This window comes from Benincasa hispida, chromosome 9 (assembly GCF_009727055.1).
Source record: "Benincasa hispida cultivar B227 chromosome 9, ASM972705v1, whole genome shotgun sequence".
NCBI classification, from domain to species: Eukaryota; Viridiplantae; Streptophyta; class Magnoliopsida; order Cucurbitales; family Cucurbitaceae; genus Benincasa; species Benincasa hispida.
Genome location: NC_052357.1, coordinates 63,765,036 through 63,788,146, shown reverse-complemented (window position 1 = coordinate 63,788,146; position 23,111 = coordinate 63,765,036). Strand labels below are relative to the sequence as shown.

General features: G+C 37.2%; 1 protein-coding gene across 2 annotated transcripts in view; it reads left to right on the top strand.

The window, feature by feature from the left end:
• Nucleotides 1-2,627: 2,627 nt before the first annotated feature.
• Nucleotides 2,628-23,111, top strand: part of LOC120085699 (protein TIC236, chloroplastic) — a 41,670-nt gene continuing 21,186 nt past the window's right edge. For both annotated transcript variants that reach the window (XM_039041845.1, XM_039041844.1), the window contains exons 1-13: nt 2,628-5,133; nt 5,628-5,826; nt 5,944-6,003; nt 6,441-6,545; nt 7,951-8,091; nt 9,493-9,555; nt 9,792-10,022; nt 10,139-10,222; nt 11,326-11,483; nt 11,638-12,163; nt 17,543-17,710; nt 17,856-17,915; nt 19,057-19,179. In XM_039041845.1, coding sequence (XP_038897773.1) covers nt 3,260-5,133; nt 5,628-5,826; nt 5,944-6,003; nt 6,441-6,545; nt 7,951-8,091; nt 9,493-9,555; nt 9,792-10,022; nt 10,139-10,222; nt 11,326-11,483; nt 11,638-12,163; nt 17,543-17,710; nt 17,856-17,915; nt 19,057-19,179 — 3,792 coding nt within the window. In that variant the 5' untranslated portion in view covers nt 2,628-3,259. The remainder of the gene's footprint in view (nt 5,134-5,627; nt 5,827-5,943; nt 6,004-6,440; nt 6,546-7,950; nt 8,092-9,492; nt 9,556-9,791; nt 10,023-10,138; nt 10,223-11,325; nt 11,484-11,637; nt 12,164-17,542; nt 17,711-17,855; nt 17,916-19,056; nt 19,180-23,111) is intronic.

Here is a 23,111-nt window from a genome sequence, read left to right as displayed (position 1 = left end):
TGAATTTGACGTCAGTCTTGGTCGTGCTTACCTCTCAAATAGCACAACGAAGGTATCGTTTGTCGCAAACCGAGCTATCTTAACACACGACCTGGATGATGCCACTCTACTTTTTTTAAAAAAAAAATAAAAAATAGTTATACATCCAAAATGTTTTAAATATTCATTTATATATACATTTGTTACCTGATCGTGCATCATTGTCAATATTTTTTGGTATACTAGCGACATATTTGTTGCTTGTTCAGAGGCAGTTAATACACCACTCAAACTTTTTTTTTTTTAAATATAAATAATTTATATTATTACATAAACTGATAATGAAATAAATATATAAATAAAATAATACCGGACACTAAGTGGACAACGACCTGGGGTCTGTAACTAGATTTGTGGTGCTCTAAATATGATTTATTCCAATGACCAAACACAAAATTGCTTTTCTCTTGGCTTGCCACACCCATTTATAATTAACAATATAGCCATATTGTTTTTTAATTGCTTATTAGAGTAGGACAACAAGTATCCCAATATCAACTCTAACCAAATTTTGGATTTCGATACTCGTAAAATTTGAATCAAGTTGTGAATGGTCCTATGTCAATTATGAAAACAAACACGGGTGTTCCTCTTCAAGTCTGGTGATTTCAAACATCCCATGAGTTTTATGCCGACATGCCCGTAACCTCAAATCACGACCATTCTTCCACTATTTGCATCTGACATACCAAATATCTTAATTTGACTACACTACAATAATCTCATAGTGTTTTATCACACATTATTTTTTTACAGCAAAATCTTCTTTAGTATTAAATAATATTTATGTATTAAACTATAATTATCTATACATATATTAATTTTCTCCAAAGTTGACCCTCATTCACGTGTTGAATTAGTAATTTCCCAATCTATTTAGGTGAACATATGGTACCAACTCGAGATCACGTTCACCACTCCTATCATTTCCAAATAATTCATCAAGATTAAAATCAATATCACTATTTCCATCATTTTCAGGTTCAATAATGACTAAATTTTAAAAGATTCATCGACATATTTATTATGATTTTTTCAACGGTTATAGTTGACAAAAAAGTATGTTAATACGACAAAAAAATTTATTTATTCATTTATAAGAAATCCAAATATTTTCTTAAACCAACTCAACAAAAAACCCAGCCAATAAATCCAATTTTTAGGTTCAACATATAAAATCTAAAGATTATATATTTAAATCAACCTAAATAAAAAACAAATACATATATATTCAAACCCCAAATACATATATTTTCTTAAATCAACGAAACAAATAGGGCAACAAAATCATAAAAAAAAAAAAAAAAAAAAACCAGCCCAACAAAATCCAATTTCTTGGGTATCATATTATAAAGATTATACATTTAAATCATGGATCCATAAACTATATATTTAATTCAGCCAAAATGCAAACAAATTGATATATATATATATATATCCTTTATTGACTGGTGGTGAACCCTCATCTCTTCTTTTTGGGTCCGTCCGTAACAGCTAACTCCCTTTCCTCCTAAAGGGTCAAAGGGGCCTACCCGTGCATTTTGCTAACTCTCTATCAACTGCCCCCCTAAAAAGAAGAGAATTGTCCAGTCCTGGCGAGGAATAGGCCTTTATCCAGATGAGAGATTGAAGAAGAAAGCGATGTGTGCCCCGCCTTTTCCTCGAAAGGTGGTTGATCCTCATTTTCATAAACAAATACATATATTGGGAAAAATTAAAGAAAAAAAAGCAATAAGAGAGGAGAAAAAGGTAATCGTAAAGATGGCGTACGATGGTGGATTTGGTGACCGACGGTAATGGGGAGGAAGAAAAGAGAAAAAGCTTTCGGATGGGAAAAAGAAGGGCTGCGGCCGTTTAAGGGATCACGTATACCCGGTACACGACTTAGGGTAATCGTGGACCCGGTCCACGATTACCTCGGTCAACGCTGCATGACTGCCACATTGGCAGTCTGCGCGTGCAGTATCGGGTACACGATTAAAAAACCTATTTTGGTCAATATTATACACCTAACATTGTTTTTGTTAATATGTATTAAAATAACATTATTTAAAAAAATAAAAAATATTAGAAAAATTACCTTTTTGATCCTCGAAGAATATGTGTTTGATCCTTCGGTTTTAAAAATGTATCTTTTTAGTCCCAAAATTTATAAGAATAGACTCATTTGATCCCTAAATTTTTAAAATGTACTTTTTAATCTTCAAATTTTTAAAAATAGATTTAAAAAATTTCTTAAATAACTTTATACTATTATTATGAATAAATGAAAAGAATAATTTTTCTTTTAACTTTTTATTTCTAATTTTAAACACCATATCTTTAAAAAATTAAACAAAAAGAATATTTCATCAATTTTTAAAATCTATTTTTATAAATTTGAGATTAAAAAGGAGTATCTTAAAAATTAAGATACCAAATAGACTTATTTTTCTAAATTTAAGATTAAAAAGAGAATTTTTTAAGATTTAGAAACGAAATACACATATTCTTCCGGAAACTAAAAAGTTAATTTTCCCAAAAATAAAAAACGGAACTTTATCGGCTAAAATGCTTGAAACTTCTAAATACACCCACCCGCGTTCCAAAATTGGATTCGCGGTATGTGGGGTGGGCGTAAGAGAACCCGCGGCTCACAGTGACGTAATCTCTCTCTCTCTACAAGCAAAGACAAAATCGTTGCTGAATGAGCTGACACTTGCCCAATAATTTCCAATTCTTCCGCTTTGATTCATTTCGTCTTCAAATTTCTCAGAAACGCATTGCTCAATCGCTACAGGTTCTACCTTCATCCCAGTTTCCATGTGTTTTTCTTTCTAAGCCATGCAGTTAGGCACATACGTTCGACTGGAAAGTGTTGGCGTCTCCAGCTGATTGTTTATTCTTACGTTTTTCTTTTGAAATGGGTGTTGGAAAGTGTTTTGTTGCGAATGATTGAGAGGTTGTTATTTGTCTACTAATTTGGGACTCAGGATTTTGAGCTACCAGGGTTATCTGATTCTCATATTGGGTCTAATTGTTTTTGCTTCTAATTGATGATTTGGTATTTTTGTTGGTTCGGTGAAACATAAATAGCTTGGTTCATGTTGAAATTGGTAGATGATCGATTCTATTCTATGCCTGGGGTATTGCTGATAGTTTGAATTGTCAGGGGACTGAGACCTGCTTCTTGGTCCCCCACAGATGAATTGTTTTTGGTTTGAGCGAGACTAGGAGGATAATGAACGTGAAACTTGATTCTTCTTTCTTTGGGACTCCACTTCATAGCTCATTGCATTGTATAAAGAATGGGAAGTTTGTTTATTTGCGTCGAGGCCGATTGTTGAAACGGGACTCTAAGAAGTACGTATGTGCAAAGCATAACGATTGGAATGCTCGAGTAGATAGATTTTCGCGTTTTTGTGTGCAGCATTTGAAGTCTTTGAGTATAAAGCTTAGGCCAAGACATGAATCTTTGATGAAATGTGCCAATGAACCTTTTGTTCAAACAAAATCTCTATCAAGTTTATTGCGTCCTGCGTGGAACGAGGGGTTGTTTTTAATTAGATGTTCTGCATTTGTTGCTGTTGTATCTGGTATATGCTTACTGGTATGGTATGGACAGACAAAAGCCAAGGGCTTTGTTGAAGCTAAGCTTCTTCCTTCTGTTTGCAAAGCAGTCAGTGACTGTATTCAGCGTGATCTTGATTTTGGAAAGGTTAGAAGTATTACACCCTTGAGCATCACACTAGAGTCATGTTCAATTGGTCCAGATGGGGAAGAATTTTCTTGCGGTGAGGTTCCCACCATGAAACTTCGTGTTTTACCTTTCACCAGTTTGAGGAGAGGGAGGGTAATAATTGATGTGGTATTGTCTCATCCAAGTGTGGTAGTTGTGCAGAAGAGGGATTATACGTGGTTGGGGCTACCCTTTCCATCTGAAGGGACCTCGCAGAGGCATTCTTCTTCAGAAGAAGGGATTGACAATCGTACAAAAATCAGGAGAATTGCCAGGGAAGATGCAGCTGCTCTCTGGGCCAAAGATAGGGATGATGCGGCTAGGGAAGCAGCTGAGATGGGTTTTGTTGTTTTTGACAGGAGTTCAGGTTTGTATGATAGTAGCGATTTGAAGGAGGATGTAGGTCCTACAATAGATATTGAAAACTATAAAACATGTTTTTTCACGGATAATGATGTTCATTTGAGGGAACATCACTGCATGGATACAGATGTAGACTATAAAATAAAGCATGCGGATTCAGAGAAGTATTTTGATGTAAAAAGCCCCAATACAAGGCTTAAATTCTTGTCCAGAGTAATGAAATCGCCTATAAAAGGCCAATCAAAGAGGAAGGCAAGCGGAGATGATATATACGTAAATAATTTTACTGCAAAAAAGAGAACTCTTAGACGCAGTACATTGGCAGCTCAGGATTATTTCAAGGGTGCATCTGAGGGGAAGTTTGTTGAGCCTTCACAATTACACAGGAGTTTCAATAATGTGAACCTTGACGCCTACTTGATCAAAAGTGTGGATGAAACTAATGCTGCCTCCTCCATCGCGAATACAGATGTCCAGTATGAGAAACAAAGTTTAGATGCAAAATTGCATTCTCTTAAAGAAGGGGATATTGATATTCGGAACCATATAGATGATCAGATTTCTACAGTTACAGGCTTGGGAAATAAAGACAAAAGATCCTTTTCAGTTACTCCCAGCATTGATGAGTCCAACGTGAAAAAGGACGATGTTGTAGGATCTGATCATATTCTTGATGGAATTTCTGATCAAATGTGTAACACATCTCAAACACCAACTTCAACAGTTCATGAACATCAGCATGGATCATCTGGGCCTACTTCTTTCTGGGCACTAAGCCCAGAATCAGCTTTATCTTATTTTCCTAAAGATGTGCGGAAGAAGCTGATGTACCATCTTAGCATGTACGTTCAAAACCTGAAATTTGGCTTGGTTCAACACGCTAGAGGTATTGTAGATGGTGGAGATGTAATGAAGAATAAAGGTACTGAGACAATGCTTCCAGTAACAATTGATTCTGTTCATTTCAAAGGCGGAACACTTATGTTACTTGCATATGGTGACAGAGAACCAAGGTAGTGTCTCCTTATTGTGTCTACTAACATCTCAAAAGTAGTTTATCTAAAAGGTGTTTTTATTTTTTGAAAACAATCTTTAGTACGGGAGAGAACAAAAAAGCAACAACTATATTTTCTAAGCATACATATATTTTTGGTTCAACTTCGAAGCTGGCCATCACGTGTGGGAATTGTATAGTATTGAAAGGTTATAGATGAATTGAGACACCACCAATGTCTGCATTAGCAATGCTAATAAACCGTTTTATATGCCAAGGATTGGGAAAAAAAAATGCTCAATGATGCCACCTTTTCTATTAGCCAGGTCCATTTTAAGATTTGCTAATGAACTGACTGAGACCATTTATATTAAGTGATTAGCTGGCAGGGAGCTTTTATAATACAATGGTAGGATCAAAATCAACATGGTTAAATTGGTGTATTCAATAATGTCAAACAAATGAAAACTCCATATGGACAAAGTGTTTACAATGTAAAATATATTTATCCAGAGAGATGGAGAATGTTAATGGACATGTGAAATTTCAAAATCATTATGGCAATGTGCACGTTCATTTGAGTGGTAATTGTAAGACATGGAGATCAGATTTTGTCTCTGGAGACGGTGGCTGGTTATCTGCAGATGTTTTTGTTGACATCTTTGAGCAGCAATGGCATTCAAATCTGAAGATTACCAACCTATTTGTTCCGGTATGCTACATAAGCAATAATTATCTATATTTAACTGCTGAGTTGAGATTTAGAAGTCTCCATCTACATTATATGAAGTGTTTGCTCATCATGGGTTCCCCTTTCATTTTTGTGCAGCTTTTTGAGAGAATTTTAGATATTCCAATCACGTGGTCCAAAGGAAGAGCCACTGGTGAGGTGCTTCTCTAACTTTTTGTCCTGCATATTCACATTTTACACTTGTTAGAAGGATATTAAAATTTTAAAGTTGTGACTAAATGGTATATGTTAACCTACTGATTTTATTTTATTTCTTATTAATATTTGTTTTAATTAGAAACAAAATTTAATTGTAGTCATGAAAAAGACTAATATTAAATAATACAGGCCCAAAAAGAAAAAAATAGAGATGAAGCAAAAAAAATTTAATGAGGAAAAAGAACTTCCCAAATCAGACAAATATCTCAAAAAGAAAAATCCGAAAATAGTATAGAAATAGAATGCCATTAACCTGTTGATGATTTACTAGCATGGAAAATTTAAATCAATATTTTAACAAAATTTGATACTGTAAAATTGCATTTATTTTATGTGGACTGCTATCAATTCTTTTTATTTTGTGAATCTGTTTTCAGGTTCACTTGTGCATGTCAAGAGGAGATACGTTTCCTAACTTTCAAGGGCAACTTGATGTGACCGGTTTGGCCTTTAAGATCTTTGATGCTCCATCAAGCTTTACTGTAAGTCTGACGTTGTCATTATAACCGTTTCCTCTCATTTCATGTACTAATTCTCTGCTATACCAGTATAAATTTAAGTGCATTGCAAGATTACTGCCTTTTTTGATTTATACGGGAATATGCTGGTCATAATAGATGACTGTTCTGATTCTTTTGATTCCAAATGGCTGCTTTGTGGTACGAATTTGTAGGTGCTTGGTGAAATTTCAGTCCAATATTTTATAATATTAAAAAATGGGCGTCATGTTTTGGCAATAAGTGTGAGTGAGGAATTGCTTCTGAGAACAACCCTTAAACTCCATCCTAAGTACTATATTTAGAATTATTCAAATGTCTCCAAGGTAAAAAATATAAAAAAATTTAGAATTATTCCAATTTTATGAACGTTTTAAACACAGTCAAATTGCTCTGAAATCTGGAGGATCAGAGTTTAGATGTTCAATTAGAAAGCACTCTTCACAGTCAAATTTCTTTTTGTTACCTTCGTGGAAAGGGAGAAATTTTCCTTGTCGTTTCTGCAAGTCTTTATGGAAGTCGAAGCTGCCTCATAAATGTGAGGTGTTTCTTTTGTCTCTATTCTTAGGCGGTGTCAATATGCAGAAACAAAATTCTTCTTTGATGCTACATCCAAACTGGTGATCCTTAGGTTTTTCTTCTCAGGAGGATGCCAACCATCTTTTTTATTCTTGTCTGACTGTAGTTCCACGTTGGCGAAGGCTGGTGAGAGGCTTTTGAGATTTCCTGGGTTCATATATCGTATTAGGTTGTAAATTTAAGGTTTTTCAAGTCACTGTGGGTTTGAGTTTAAGCACCCAGATGACAGTTCAATGATTAATGCTTGCACAATGATTTTGTGGAATATGTGGTTAGGCTGGGATAGAAAAATCATTAAGGAAGGGGAAAAATCAAGGGATCAACTGCTGGAAGAAATAGTTTTTCTATTAGTTTGGGCTTTTTTAGGCCCTTATACTTTTTAATTACTCTCTCATAATTTTTCTGACGTTGAAAAACTTTTTTTTTGTAACTCTGACTCTGAGGTTAAGGGTTTAATTTATTTATTATTCCTTGCTGTTCACAAACCAGTTTCTTATAGGAAAAGAACAATAGTCCTGGGTTGGTTTTGTTTATTGAAATTAATTATAGTATTACACATTTCAAGTGGAAATCCTATTATAGTATTATGTTTTTGAGCATGTTGAATACCACTGGCTTCTTTCCAAGTTTCATTCTTTATTCACTGTTGAAGCACGAAGCACTTCTTTCAATGTAGATTTTATTTAATTTTAAATAATTTCTGAAAATGCTATCTTGTGATTGGATTGAATATCTGGCTCATCGTACTCTTAGCTATTCTCCAATGCTGATTTAGAACTACAATATCATGGTAATTCAAGCACTTATGCAGGAAATAGCGGCAACTTTATGTTTCCGTGGTCAGAGAATATTTGTACAGAATGCAAGTGGTTGGTTTGGCAGCGCTCCATTAGAGGCATCTGGTGACTTTGGCATTCATCCGGAAGAAGGAGAGTTCCATTTGATGTGTCAGGTATGTTCGTATTTAGGGGAAGCTGTAAACAATTATTTTGCCTTGTCATCTAATGAATAAGGCAAGATTCTTCGAGTACAAAGTCCTCACCTTCTAGTTTCTTCCACAAAAAGAGAACATTGAGAGGAGAACAAAGTCATTGAAGGACATCTAAGTTGCAGTCCTTCTTCTGTTCTGAGTCCTAGGCAACCTGTTCACGTCAACACTCTTAACCTTCTTGGGGCATTTTACTTTGAACATCTTCTCAGATAGTTTTATTTCACAAGATAACCATCATGGGTTGGCCTAGTGGTAAAGAAAGAGACATAGTATCAATAAATGACTAAGAGGTCAAGGGCTCAATTCTTGGTGAAGGTACCTACGAATTAATTTCCTATGAGTTTCCTTGACACCCAAATGTTGTAGGGTCAGGCGGGTTGTCCCGTGAGATTAGTCGAGGTGCGTGTAAGCGGTCGCGCTCACTAAATTATATATATATATATATATATATATATATATATATTATATATAAAGTTCCATTTCACAATATATTTATGTATGTGTATATATTTAATACCAATTAGAAAATATTTCCCAATCTTTACCCCAACTGTTTGGAGTGTGTCTATGTAGAGCTCAGAGAAAAACCTTATTATCTTTTTAGTTACATTTTTCCTTGTATCTCCAGGAATTTTGATTGGATTCTTTTAAACTGATGTTGTTTTTGCTGTATTATGGATGGGCGATTGGTTTGGTCTGTAGAGCAAGTTCAAGAGCTTCTGTTTCATAAGATTTTAAAGGAGAGATATATGAGGGTTCTTGAAGACAAGTGTGGTGTGGCGATATTTTGGAGATTTGTGAGCAGATTTATTTGGCCTGCCTGTGGTTTCAATAACACCAGTTTTGCTACTTCATTCTCTGTTTGGAGAAGTTGGAGAATTTTCTATCTTGTAATCCTCACTGTAGCTTGTGTTAGACTTAGACCTCAAATTGTGAAAGTCTACTTAATAAAGTGGCAAAATGGGAATTTTAGCCATTTTTAAATCACTAATTGACCCAAAAACTTAAGCTAATGGGGTGAAGGTAAAATTTAAAATATATCAATACTCTAACACTCCCCCTCACTTGTGGGCTTGAAATATGTAGAAGATCCAAAAAATAGAAATCAATATTAATTTGGGAGGCCATGAGACATCGTAAAGATTTGAACACATGACCTCCTAGACATTCTTCTCTAATATCATGTTAAATCAATGATTGACCCAAAAACTTGAACTAATAGGTGAAGGTAAATTTAATATTATATCGGTACTCTAATAGCTACAAATAACGAGGAGAAGCTGTAGTTTTTCTTAGGAGATTATTTATCTTACCGTTAAATGGTTTCAACCTGTAACCATGTATTTGTTATATTCTTTCCAGGTTCCCGGTGTTGAAGTAAATGCCCTGATGAAAACTTTCAAGATGCGACCTTTCTTATTCCCAGTAAGTTTACTCATACAATTTCTCTTGCACATCTTTCCTCAGGAAAATTGAAGGGGTTAAGAGGGAAGTCTTTCTTATCATGACTGGCCCTCCTTGGTTATTGTGCGCTATTTTCTTCCATTAAAGTTTAAAGGCACACACACACATATGATAAGAATGAAATAAAATTTAGAGAAGAATCTTCTAAAGAAACATTTCAGGCTTGTTGATTATTCTCATAATAATATTGATCACAGTTAGCTGGTTCGGTAACTGCTGTGTTCAACTGTCAAGGTCCATTGGATTCGCCCATCTTTGTAGGAAGTGGAATGGTTTCCAGGAAGATGAATCATTCATTCTTGGATCTTCCTGCATCCTGTGCATCTGAAGCAATTGTGAAGAGTAAAGAAGGTGGTGCAATAGCAGCAGTTGACCGTATTCCATTTTCCTACGTCTCAGCAAATTTCACTTTCAATATTGACAACTGTGTATGTTTTTAAGAAAGCAATTAGCTAATTTAGAGTTTTTTGGGTCAAAGCTTTAACAAATTTTATTGTGTCTTTGCTTACTTGGTTAATGATCATTCAAAATTGTGTTCGAGTAGGTTGCTGACTTATATGGTATCAGAGCCAACCTTGTGGATGGTGGTGAAATTCGAGGGGCAGGGAATGCATGGATATGCCCAGAGGTGCACAACAGGCTATTAACAGTTGTTGTTGGTGTGTGTGTGTGTTTCACCTTTTTAAGCCTCAGTTCTTTTAAGCTAATTTTGTTGTTCTCCTTTCCGGAGAAGGGTGAATGCCTAACCACTCATCCTTCCAATACTCAAACTTTCCCCATTTTGCAGTTTTGAACTTAGAAATGAAGTACAAAAATCGCTGGGGACAAGGGCAGCAACCTTACTGCCTTTGTTGGAACTTGGTCAGCCATTAACTCGAAACCCATATTTACTGCTGACCCTCCTTCAAAGGAATTTTTCCTCATAAATAAATCTCCTTAGCCACTCGACAAGTACAGCATTGTTTCTGGCTCTTAAGATTCTATTCCAAGGCTGTTAAAGGATGAGGTAGAGTAGCCCATTTCCAGCTCACAAGGTGGCTTCTTTATTCGGAGCCAACACATTCCCACATAAACAACATCGAAATAGTACAAAAATGGAGAACAAAAAATAGAAGTACAGACTGTGTCAAAGTGATCCTTCCACCTTTGGTTGTGTCCCATATCTGATTCTTTGGTTTTGGACTTTGGAGTCCTTATCGTCCTTTGTCAAATCCCTATTAGATGATATAGTTGGGGTGGCTGAGCCTTTTGTCAAACTTAGCCTTGAGCTTATCAGCAGTAGGGTCCCAAAAAGAAATGTACCATGGATTCAGGATTGCCTCTGAGGGAGAAGACAAGTCAAAGTATCTACATTGTGACCAAAGTAACCAGCCTGATTGGAACATCCTCATTAAGGACGCTGTGCCCTATAATTGCAGATTATATATCACTTTATTGCATGAAAATTCTAGAATAACTCCTAGTATATAATAATTCTCTAAACGGCACTGTTATGCCCTGAAGACATGCATTCATTTATTAAAGTTATCATTTAAAATTTTGAAGTTCTGTGGTAGGTCGACTGAAGAATAAATAGCCACTGTTGGGTACTTCTGAATGACTGTCTTCAACATGGACTTGAGGAATTACTTTTCATATCCCTATCTTTAGGTCTTAAAGTGTTGGTAACTTTTCTCTTTTGCTGGAAGTTGATTAATGTCGTATTCTGATGTCCAATTTATTTCTTTTCAGGGTGAGCTGGACGATACAGCAATGGATCTAAATTTTTCAGGAAATATATCATTTGATAAAATAATGCATCGATATATGCCTGGCTATTTAGACTTGATGCCACTCAAATTGGGGCTTTTAAATGGAGAAACCAAAGTTTCCGGATCCCTCTTGAAACCGTAATACTGTTGCTTATCTTTTCAATTGCTAATTAAAAGCTGTCTTCCTCTTTGGATCTGTCCGGCATTATTTCATGATTGTGTTTTCTAGAATCTCGTGGGTTTTCGTCATTCTTTGGGCTGGTTACATCTTTCCCTCTCTTCCTTTCGGCAGGAGGTTTAACATTAACTGGACTGCGCCACTTGCTGAAGGATCATTTAGGGATGCTCGAGGAGATATCAATATTTCTCATGATTATATTACTGTTAATTCCTCCTCTGTTGCTTTTGAACTGTTTTCAAAAATGCAAACATCATATTCTGATGAGATTATGCTTGATGAAGAAGTGTTTGATACAAAGAGGACTCCGTCATGTATTATTGATGGAGTGGAGTTGGACTTACATATGCGTGGTTTTGAGTTCTTGAGCTTAGTCTCTTATATTTTTGAATCTCCAAGGCCTACGCATCTAAAAGCGACTGGAAGGGTTAAGTTCGTGGGGAAAGTAATGAGACTTTCGGCTGGTAGCTCTAGTCAAGATTTTAGTAATGAGAAGAGTAAGCAGCAGGTGCAGCCAGTTGATGAAGATTATAAAAATAGTCTGGCTGGTGAGGTTTCAATTTCTGGTCTTAAGCTGAATCAATTGGTTCTGGCACCTAAGCTTGCTGGGCTATTGAGCATGACTCGCGAGTCGATCAAGGTTCTATCTGAAGTACTCTCTTCTACAAAAAATTAGTTTTAATTTTGAAATTGACGTATGAATTTGTTTCTTTTACTTTGTATACATTTCCCTGTGTAAGGTATTTCCTTAAGTTTTCAGATACAATCTCTTTGGTTTATGGTTTAGCTTCAATTGGTTTGTGTTTCTGTTTAGATATGATGTGTCATTAGGTTTGGCGGCATGTAAAATATCCTAGAGCTTGAATACTCCTCCAGTTTGTTGTCTTACAAGTTTGTTCGTTTTTGTTTTGTTTTGTTATTTTTGTTCTTTTCATGGAAGGAAACCACACTTAAGTTTATGTAGTGAAAGTTAAACAAAAAGGGCGCCCTCTTGGAAGACGAGTTAGTTATATAACATCATGAAGAATGATAGAATTTAGCCAAATAAAAAACTTCTTTCCATTGTTCATTCCATTAATTTATTGATAGTTCCTCTTATCCAAAAAAAAAAAAAAAATTATCCAAAAAATTTATCAATAGTTCCTCTCCAACTATAATCCCCAGCACAATGCCTTCGCCGCTTTTATCCAAAGTGTTGCTCTCCCTCGAAATCTATGACAACTGACATATGCTGTCTTTTGCATCCCTATCAAAAACCCAATAGACCTAGAAATCCTGTATCGAAGATGCCCAATAGTTCTTGCCAAGGGTTCATTTAACAGAAACTCATGCACAACACTTTTGTCTGTCCCCTACACCTACACACCAAGATGGACTAAGACTCATGCCTTAGCACCTCTTTTGAAATCCTTCTGCAATGAGGTCTTCAAGGCAACATGTTCATATAATGAACACCTTCTGAGATTGTTTCATTCCCAATTTTAACCGTGTCTTTTTTCTTTTAAACTTAAATTTTTATTGATTTTATTTAATTATATTTTATTCACAATTAACCTTGTATTCGTTTTTTTTTTTTTTTTTTTTTTTTGGGGGGGGGGGGGGGGGGGGGGGGGGGGGGTGGGGGGTCTCTTGGAAAAGGGACACACATTGTCCCTTTTCTGGAATAAAAAAATAGTATTGTCATCAATGGATTGAATACGAGTTGTATGAATGCCGTTTCTTCCAAGTTCCAGCACAAAATTTCTCCAACAACCCCATTCTCTTCCTATGGCTTGGCATTTTAGTAGGTGCATCTCTCACTAACATGAACAGAAATAGGGATAAGGACGCCTTTCCATATTCTCCTCAGAATTTGGTTTTGGTTCTGTTTCTTGAGATTATTTACAAGTGCACTTTGATTAAAAGTGCCTCCTCTTAGCACTTGGCCACTTGATGCTTCCAGAGTTCTTTTTCAATCTTAATCTTACATTCACAACTTCATATTTGCTAGAAATGATGTGGAACCATAGTTATCTTGGATCAGAAGATATTCTCAGTACTTTTTTTTTTGCCAAAAGGACTTCATTCATCTTTTATATCTTGAAGAGAGAATAAATAGATTATTTTGTTACTAGGAATGCAGTTCAGTTAGAGCTATATCATAACTGCCTGTTTCGCTTTCTGTTTGCCTTAATATGTTCATTAGAGTAAGATTGTTTTATGAAATGTGTAGAAGTTCTGTAGATTTCTTGAGTTCAAATATTTTTCTTTTTGAAACAGAAACATTACTTTTCATTGAAACGATGAAAGGGGATTAAAACTCAAATTACAAAAGTGGATACAAAACATAAAGCTATCAAAAGCTTGCTGTGCCAGAAGAGAACGTCAAAACCAGACCAAGATATCAAATAATAGAAGAGAAGATAATATTCCAGGTTAAACAAACAACATGAATTGTGACTTCTTCTAGGAGAGCTTGAATTATGAAGAAACCAAAAGCCAGCTTCTTGGGACTTAACTATCAACCATCCTTTGACAAGAACAACATGATCAAAATCTTCAAGACTATCAAAGTCCTTCCCAAAACGCAACCAAGAATGGCAAATAACCTCTAAACCACTCTCTGGAAATCTTATGCTGTGATAACTCTTATATGTAGTTCTGGCAATAAATATATGGTTCAACTCAACCCTCCCAAATTTCCCAAACTCCATGGCGGCAAATAAAGCTTTCCCCAAGATTATCTCAAAACGAGCCCAATAAGCAAACAAACACCCCAAACGTCGATCCTAATAATTCATGAAGTGATCTTCACACTGAGTAATAAAATGATCAAATTAAGGCAATTCTGTAGAGTGTTCTAGGGTTTGAGTGTGCGCACTCAAGAGGGAGGTTCCAAGTTCCTTTAGACTTGGGTTATCTCGTAGTATTTCCTTTACATTTCAATATATTCCAGATCTTGATTTCTGTTAGGAGGTATCCTAATAGAGGCATTCGATTTTGGAAAGACAGCTAGCTAATTAAGTGTGTGCAGACTCCATTTCCAAGAAAATGTAGAAAGGGGAGTCACTAAGGTTGCTATTCCCACGGGGAAAATGCTCTCTCCTCTTTCCTCTCTCCCACAGATCCTCCTCCTTTCCATAGTTAGCTCCATCCACCATGCCGCCTCCGCCGCCAGCTGCCTTGACCTTTACCAACACTCGGTCAATACACATTAATCAGAAAATTTTCTCTCTCTCCCAGACTGCATCAACAACATGAAAACGATTCAAGTTAACCGAACAGAGCCGATCACACATGCACTAAAATTTTGTTTCATGGAATTCTCATGATTGGCTTGCTTCATCTTTCAACTCTCTCAAAGATCCTTGCAACCCCAAGTTCTTCGGGAAATTGAATCACGAAGGTGATACCTTGTGGCTTGAAAAACACAATAACAAGAATGGTTTTTTTTTGCGGAACTCAACCTTTTGGAGCAATCTGGCTGACGTACCAACATCCTCATTCCATCTATGGAGAACAAAATGGGATGGTTCTCATTCTTCTCCTTGGTTTCCGACTACCCTAGTAGTTCTAGTCCTTCCATCACCTTAGTCACTATCCCAAAACCCCAAACTTATAGGGTTGCTCTCCAACCTAAATCTGCTCACCTCCCATTGTTAAACAAAGCTACATCCCACCTATTCGAATCAATCCCATGCCATCTGCATCCCACACTCACCCACAATTTGATTGGAAAGAAATGGTGATTGTTCAATGCTACAATGCCAATGATTCTTGGCCATCTATTTGTGAATCAATACATGTATCTCACTCTACTTGTTGCATTATTAACCCCATCTCAAATGAAAAAGCCTTGCTACATGTCTGCAACTCAGAGATCTCAACTGCTTTATGTGCTCATACCAATTGGATAGTTATTGACCCAACACAAATTGAGATTCTTTACTCCAAAGAGCGCTTTATCTTTTAAGCAGCATATGGTGGCCTCCAATTGTGGTTGGATTGACATTTTTAACCTACCGGTGACGCTTTGGACAAAAGCAGTCTTCAAACATATCTCTTGTTGTGGCTATCTTTAACCAAATCAAATGGAAAGAGGTTTGAATCTTTCATATGCATGCATAAAGGTCAAGGAAAATGATTGAGGCTTCATTCCACACGAGATTCGATTACCCTTAGAGTTGGCTGACGTTGATCTCGCCATCCAAATCCAAGTCATGACTGCCGGAGCTCGTAGCCGTCGGAAACCGTCACATTGAAAGATTTTTAATGTGGTTACTGAAAATAAGGATCTCCATGATTCACGGGATTTTGGAAAATCTCATGCCTCATCATCAAACATTTTGGTCGATCATCCCCTTGATTCTTTGTTAGGAACTATTGTTAGGTAGTTAAGCACCTTGGAGAACCACACCCCAAAAGCTAGTTATTGGGATGAGAGGGTCAAGCCACTTAAGTACCATGTTGCTCATCCCATTCTAATCAATGTGGGACGAAGGCAGATTGTGATCAAGGCATTTCACTTGCTTCCTCTTCCAATAATTTGGTTGTGCATCCTCTCTCCCCATTTTCGGCCAAAGACCGATTCTCCTAAACTATGGAGCAATCAAATATACTTTCCCTGCCCAATCAAATCGTGGACCCACGTCCCTTACCAATTCAAACCGAGCCTTCACCATCTTTTAGTTTCCAAAACCAAAATTCAAACCCTAGCCCTAACAATTCGGCTTCCCCTAATTTTCACATCTCACCTCATATTCGGCTCCTTTGACCAATTCTCCTAAAAATATGGGGCTTCCCTTGCCAAATCAAACAGTATCCCTTACCAATTCAAACAAGCCTTCATTATCCTTTAGTTTCCAAAACCAAAACCCGAGCACCATCAATACGCCTTCCCCTTCTTTTTCACAACCCTCTTTCTCCAGGGTCACATTCTATGAAAGGCCTACCACCCTCCGCATTGGCAATCAATTTTCCACCTCTGTCAACAAGACAAATATTCCTTTTGCTGGTTTTGACATGGCAGGATACCTATCTAGCCCTACCAAAGAGGCGGAATTTTCCAAGTATCCTCTTGATAGAGACACCTTTGGAGACCAACTAGATGAATCTCACCAACTGGCATCTTACACTTTCCCATCTGACCTTAGTTCTAGCCACACAATCCCTTCGACATTTGAGGAGAATCCTAATTCATCTACACAGACTTTCGCCCCACAACCGTCTTCTGTTTCATCATCATTGCCATTTAGTCTTCAGGATTTAGCTTCCTTATTGTCAGATCTTGGACTTTGTGTTATGGCAATCCCATCCATTCCTCTTCCCTCTAAACCTAAAAAGCCACAAACAACAGGCAAAACGATGAAGTTCCAAAGAGAACTACAAAGCCTTTACACATCGGTTCACCATGACAAATCGGCCACCTTGGCTATTAGGGAGGATGCAACAGCTCACCAATGATGGTTTTACCTAGAATGTTCACTTTGCCAATCAGTTGCCTTCTCGATTTCTTTGTTGGTGGGTCTTTTTGGTGGTACAAAGAAGATGATTTAGTTGGCTGTGGTGTTTCTTTTGGTGTTTGTGGGGTGCAACTCTCCCCCCAATTGTTTTATGGACCTTATTTTGTCCTTTTACTTGGTGTAATGTAAAGCACCCTTCTTCTCCTTTCCTTATCATTTTTGTCAATACTTGACATTCTATTGTGTAATCACCTTTAGGTGTTTGGGGTTATCCCCTAATTTCGTTTATCAATGAAATGTTTCCTTTATCTAAAAAGTAAAATGATCAAATTACCAACTGAGATGAATGGTTGGATGCTTTGCGAAATTGGAGGCTACAGATTTCGACTGGGGAGGAGAATTTGGAGGGTATTTGAGATACTGATAGAGGAGAAAAGTGAACTAGATTGGCCTGATTAACCTCATTTTCAGCTGAACAATTCAAATATTTTTCTGAAAAGTTCAAATATTTATCAATTTATTATATGAATACCGAGAAGTAACAACCAATCTTGCTCTTATTAAATCTATTTCTGCAGTTGGATGCAACAGGTCGGCCAGATGAAAGTCTTTCAGTAGAAATTGTGGGGTCTTTGAAGCCTAGCTCAGATAATTCTAGAAAGTCGAAGTTGTTCTCTTTTAATCTTCAACGGGGGCAATTAAGAGCCAATGTATGTTACCAGCCATCTCGATCTGCACATTTGGAGGTATGCATATTGTTTTGATATTTCAAAGAAGGGATCTTTTGTACTTTGTGTGACAAGCTTACCACACTGCACACAGTTGACTTGATACTCTAGGAACATGATAAGCTGATTATGATCTCCATTCTTTTTTGTCTGTTGGTTATAGCTACGTCATTTGCCGCTTGATGACCTGGAGTTGGCTTCACTTAGGGGAGCAATACAAAGGGTAAGACACGCAATCTTGCTCTTCGTTCAATTTTTCCAAGAGTGCATTTTCGTATCTATAATTTAACAAATGGTAGATCGAAGGCGCAGATAAAGGCAGCATGAGGTTTTTGAAAAATAGATCCTCTTTCTTCTTTTGACAAATAGATCCTCTTTCTTCTTTCTTTTTGTATAGGTTGGTGATGTTTTAAATGGATTAATCTAACATAACATTCACACATCTCACATATAAATTTTCCGATGATACTGTACTTCTTCTGTAAAGATGATAAATAATTTATTAAGTTTATGATTGATTTTAACTAATTAAACGTGTTTGTTGAGTTATGAGTTTTTTCTTTTTCACGTCTAATTTCAAAGTTTAATGCTGGAAGTTATTTACTTTATTGTTTGATTTCCCTTTTCTGTTTTTAAGTTTTTAATTGTAACTTATGTAAGTTTATGCTTTTGCTATTTCTTTTAATTTTGTAAGTTAGATTAATTTATTTAGGTTCGGTCTTGTATATAAGAGTGAGTCACCATGTATTGAGTGTATCACAATTTTGGGCATCACCAATTTTTTCCTCCTTCTATAGAAGTTTGAATTTCACCCTCATTTTCATTTTTCTTCTCTTTGTTTAACAAACATTGAGATATTGATTTGCTTCCGCGACATTTATTTGTTTATTTTCCATCGATGCTATTTTCTTAACAGTGTTTTTGGTGATCTTATTTTATTGAAGTTTTGAAACATATCTTAATCAGACTTTCTTAATCAGAGGGGTTTGAGGAGTGACGTGTTTGTGGAATTATGTTATAAAGTGTGGAGAACCTATTCAACTCTCAGTGGTTTAAGAGAGGATTAGCAAATTGAAAAAGAAAAACTTGTCTTAAATGGAAACCGATCGTTTTCCCACTCTTTGATGTAATAGGATAGAGATCAATTTGATTTTACCAAAATATCTCCTATCCTACTACATCACTTTTTCTGATGTGATTTCTTCTTTTTCCTCGTCTTCCATCAATTTTTCTTCTGCTAATTTATATGGTTGAAATCTTTGTTTGAACTGAATGATAATTTCTATTTAAATTATTTGTTGACAATCAGTTACTTACAGTGTATATTTGAAGTTTATACTCAACAACGACCCATTTACTTTCAGGCAGAAATTGAACTTAATCTTCAGAAAAGAAGAGGTCATGGGGTTTTATCAATACTTGGCCCAAAATTTAGTGGCGTGCTGGGAGAAGCTTTAGATATAGCTGCCAGATGGAGTGGAGACGTGGTAAGCCCTAAGAGTATATTTACTAGCCTCTGTTATTCCATTAATTTTTGTTATTTATAAGCAATAAGCATAACCTGCTCCTGATGAGTTTGAATTTTTCTCGCTAATAAAATATATCAAGTGAAGCTGATATCTTTTTTGCCATGGAGTTAAAAATTAACCATATTCACAACGGAGTTGATTTTACCCCCACCAAGTTGGGGCGACATATTAAAAGATGTTGACAATGTTGCTAGACAACATTGACTGCCTTATTGAAGATTATCTCACTACACCCCTATTATCTTTCAGCCCAATTTTAGTGGGCCAAGATCCATACAATGGAAAGAGGAGAATGTGGGTGAGTAAGTGGGATGGGTTTTGTTACTTATTTATTTTTTGTACAAGAAACCATTTAATTGATATATGAAATATCCAAAGATTATAGCAAAAACCCAAGTACAAGATGAACCAAACATAGCAACCCCATTGAAAGAAGAAAAAATTACAAAGAGACCAATGGGGAGGGGGATGAACAAAAAGGTGATAAAAAACAGAAAGATGTAAAATGGATTGCCGTTGCAAGAAGCTCACAAATATGGAGAGACCAAACAAAGCATCAATTCAAGGAACATCAAACCGATGCAAATCCTCAAAGCAAAACAACACCTAAGTCGAAGCACCCTCTGTCAATCAAAAAAATATAGTGACTCTCAAAAGGAGAGAAATGCCAAACGAGGACTGATGAGCTAGTATTAAGCTGACAATGAACCTCTCGAAGGGTTTTATTACTTATTTATTATTATCATCATCATCATCGAGAAGGTCGAAGAACCTCCCACTCAAACTTGAAGTTCTTGATGGTGGGTATCAACCGTAATAAATTTATTCTAACTGATATTATTTGATGAAGATATGTTATAATTGTTGAAATTATATTTTAGCCCTAAGGGTGTTTTTGTCTTTTATACATCTAGGGTTTCTCATTGTTTGGTTATTTATACCTGTTCTTGTATTGTGTACTGTGTATCTGAATTAAAATAAAAACTCTTATCGTGGTTTTTTCTCCCTGGTCTAGGGTTTTCCACGTAACTCTGGTATTTTCTTTTTCTTCCCTAACTTTTCAAGATGATATCAGAGCATGGTGATGAGAACGTCGTTGAAATAGAAGAGATTCAGTCATCGACTCTAATAGAGGATGGAACTCCAAGAGAAAACTCTATCAGTGTTGAAATTAGGGCTACCGTCGATCAATACCTACGGTCATTACTTGGACCGATTCAAATTCAACCAGCCCTAATCGATTCAGCCGTCACTGGCGTCGGAGGACCCCCGCCGTTGTCGATGACGACTTCAACCACACTGCTGCCGCTGCCGTCGAGACTCGACCATCCGCTGCCAGCCCAGCCCAGATATGAGCGTCCGCCGTCGACTTCCTATGTTTTCCAGCCGCCGGGTTTTACAGTCGCTAATTCCGCTCCAGATCCCGCCGGTGGAAGTTTTTCAGGTCAGTTGTTTTCCCTTCCGGTGTTACCTAGTTCGTCTTACCCATCGAGTCTTCCATCATCATCGAGTCTTCCAAGCCCTCTGAATGTGCCCGATACATCGGTCTACCAGAACCTTCAACATCATTTGAACTAGCCGATCCAGCCGAACTCGGTCCAGTCGAACCCTTTACAGCAACTTCTTGTCTCCCACTATTTTTCCTCTGGTCAGCCGGCTCCTCCCGTTGGTTTTCCCACACCGACAAAAACAATGTCTTCAGGGGTTTATGGGCAGAAACAACCTACAACGATTCATGGTGGGACTGTTAGTGTTCAACAGCAACTGACAAACCTTCAACACCAAATTTCTGCACTTGGAGCAGCCGTTAGATCTTCGGCCAATCCTTCAACAGATTTTCTACCAGATACATACCCGGGGGTTCCGTTATGTTCAGAAACTCCGGTAACTACTTACCTTACTTTACCTTTCACAAACATGATGTCTGGGTCTGTAGGCAATTCTGCAGGAATTTTCATTGGCGAAAAACTTAATGGATAAAATTACTTTTCTTGGTCACAATCTGTGAGGATGGTTCTCGAGGGGCGGCACAAGTTCGGGTATTTAACAGGGGAAATACCCAGACCAAACTCTGGGGATCCTCAGGAACGGATATGGAAGGGAGAGGATTCTCTCCTTCGCTCAATTTTAATAAATAATATGGAGCCTCAGATCGTGAAGCCTCTTCTTTACTCAGCTTCTGCTCGAGATATCTGGGAAGCTGTCCAGAAACTTTACTCGAAGAGGCAGAATGCTTCACGTCTTTATACCTTGAGAAAGCAGGTGCATGAGTGCAAGCAGGGGACACTCGACGTAACATCCTATTTCAATAAATTATCACTGTTGTGGCAGAAGATGGATCTATGTCGGGAAATAGTTTGGAATTGCCCAGTTGATGGGGTTCAGTATTCGAAGATTGAGGAGGCTGACCGTGTTTATGATTTTCTGGCTGGCTTAAACTCGAAGTTTGATGGTGTTCAGAGCCAAATTTTGGGACAAAGACTAATGCTATCCCTGATGGAAGTTTGCTTAGAGGTCAGATTGGAAGAAGATCGAACCAACCTATGAATGGTACAACGCCTAATACCCTGGACTCTGCTGCGTTTGGAGTCAAGTCATCGCGTTCAGAAAATGACAAACAGAATGGAAATACTCCTCCAATTTGTGAACATTGCAAGAAACCATGGTATACAAAAGATCAGTGTTGGAAATTACATGGCCGACCTCCAAATGGCAAGCGGCATCCTCTGAACGATAAATCTAAGTCCGGTCGAGCCTTCGTTAGTGAAGCAGTTGATGGTGCCCCTCCAGGGACGAGCCAGGTGGATCGAGGTACGGTCGGAATTGGCAATATTGCACAGTCAGGTACTCCTCATTCTTTTAGTTTCTTTGCTGAGGGAGATGAATCCTGGATCCTTGATTCCGGAGCAACGGACCATCTAATTGGATCATCTGACTAATTCCTCTCCTATTATCCAAGTGCTGGAAATGAGAGAATAAGAATTGTAGATGAGTCATTTGCCCCCATTGCAGGAAAGGGTCACTTATCTCTAATTCAAGGACTGATTTTGCATAATGTCTTACATGTGCCAATAATATCGTATAATTTGCTATCAATCAATAAGTTAACCAGAGATTTGAACTGCAAAGTTGTGTTCTCACCAGATAATGTTTCGTTTCAGGACCTGAGCTCGGGGAAGATGATTGGCACTGCCCGGCACAATAGGGGACTCTATTTTTTTTCCGAAGATGCTTCTTTTAGGAGTTTATCTAGCACTTGTTTACTGTCTTCTCTTACTATTTCTGAAACTGATTTCTTATTAGGGTATTTTCGTCTTGGACATCCAAACTTTCATTATATGAAATATCTATTTCCCCATTTATTTCGTAATGTGAATGTGTCATCTTTGTCGTGTGATGTTTGTATCCGTGCTAAATAACCTAGGGCGTCTTTTACCTTACAACCCTACAACCCTTCCCGGCCCTTCCACCTGATACATAGTGATGTTTGGGGTCCTTCGAATGTCACAATGGTATCAGGTAAACGGTGGTTCGTTACCTTCATCGATGATCACACTCGTCTTACATGGGTGTTTCTTCTTACAGACAAGTCTGAAGTTACGACGGTCTTTCAACAGTCTTACACAACCGTCGAAACCTAGTTCAATACCAAAATCGCTATTCTTCGAAGTGACAATGGGCGTGAATTTGTTAATCAGACCCTTCGCGAGTTCTTAAACTCTAAAGGAATCGTCCACCAAAATTCCTGTGCCTATACACTTCAGCAGAATGGAGTGGCCAAACGGAAAAATCACTACCTCATTGAAGTAGCTCGATCCCTCATGATACCTACATCCTTACCCTTGTATCTATGGGGGGATGCTGTTCTTACTGCAGCCCATCTCATAAAT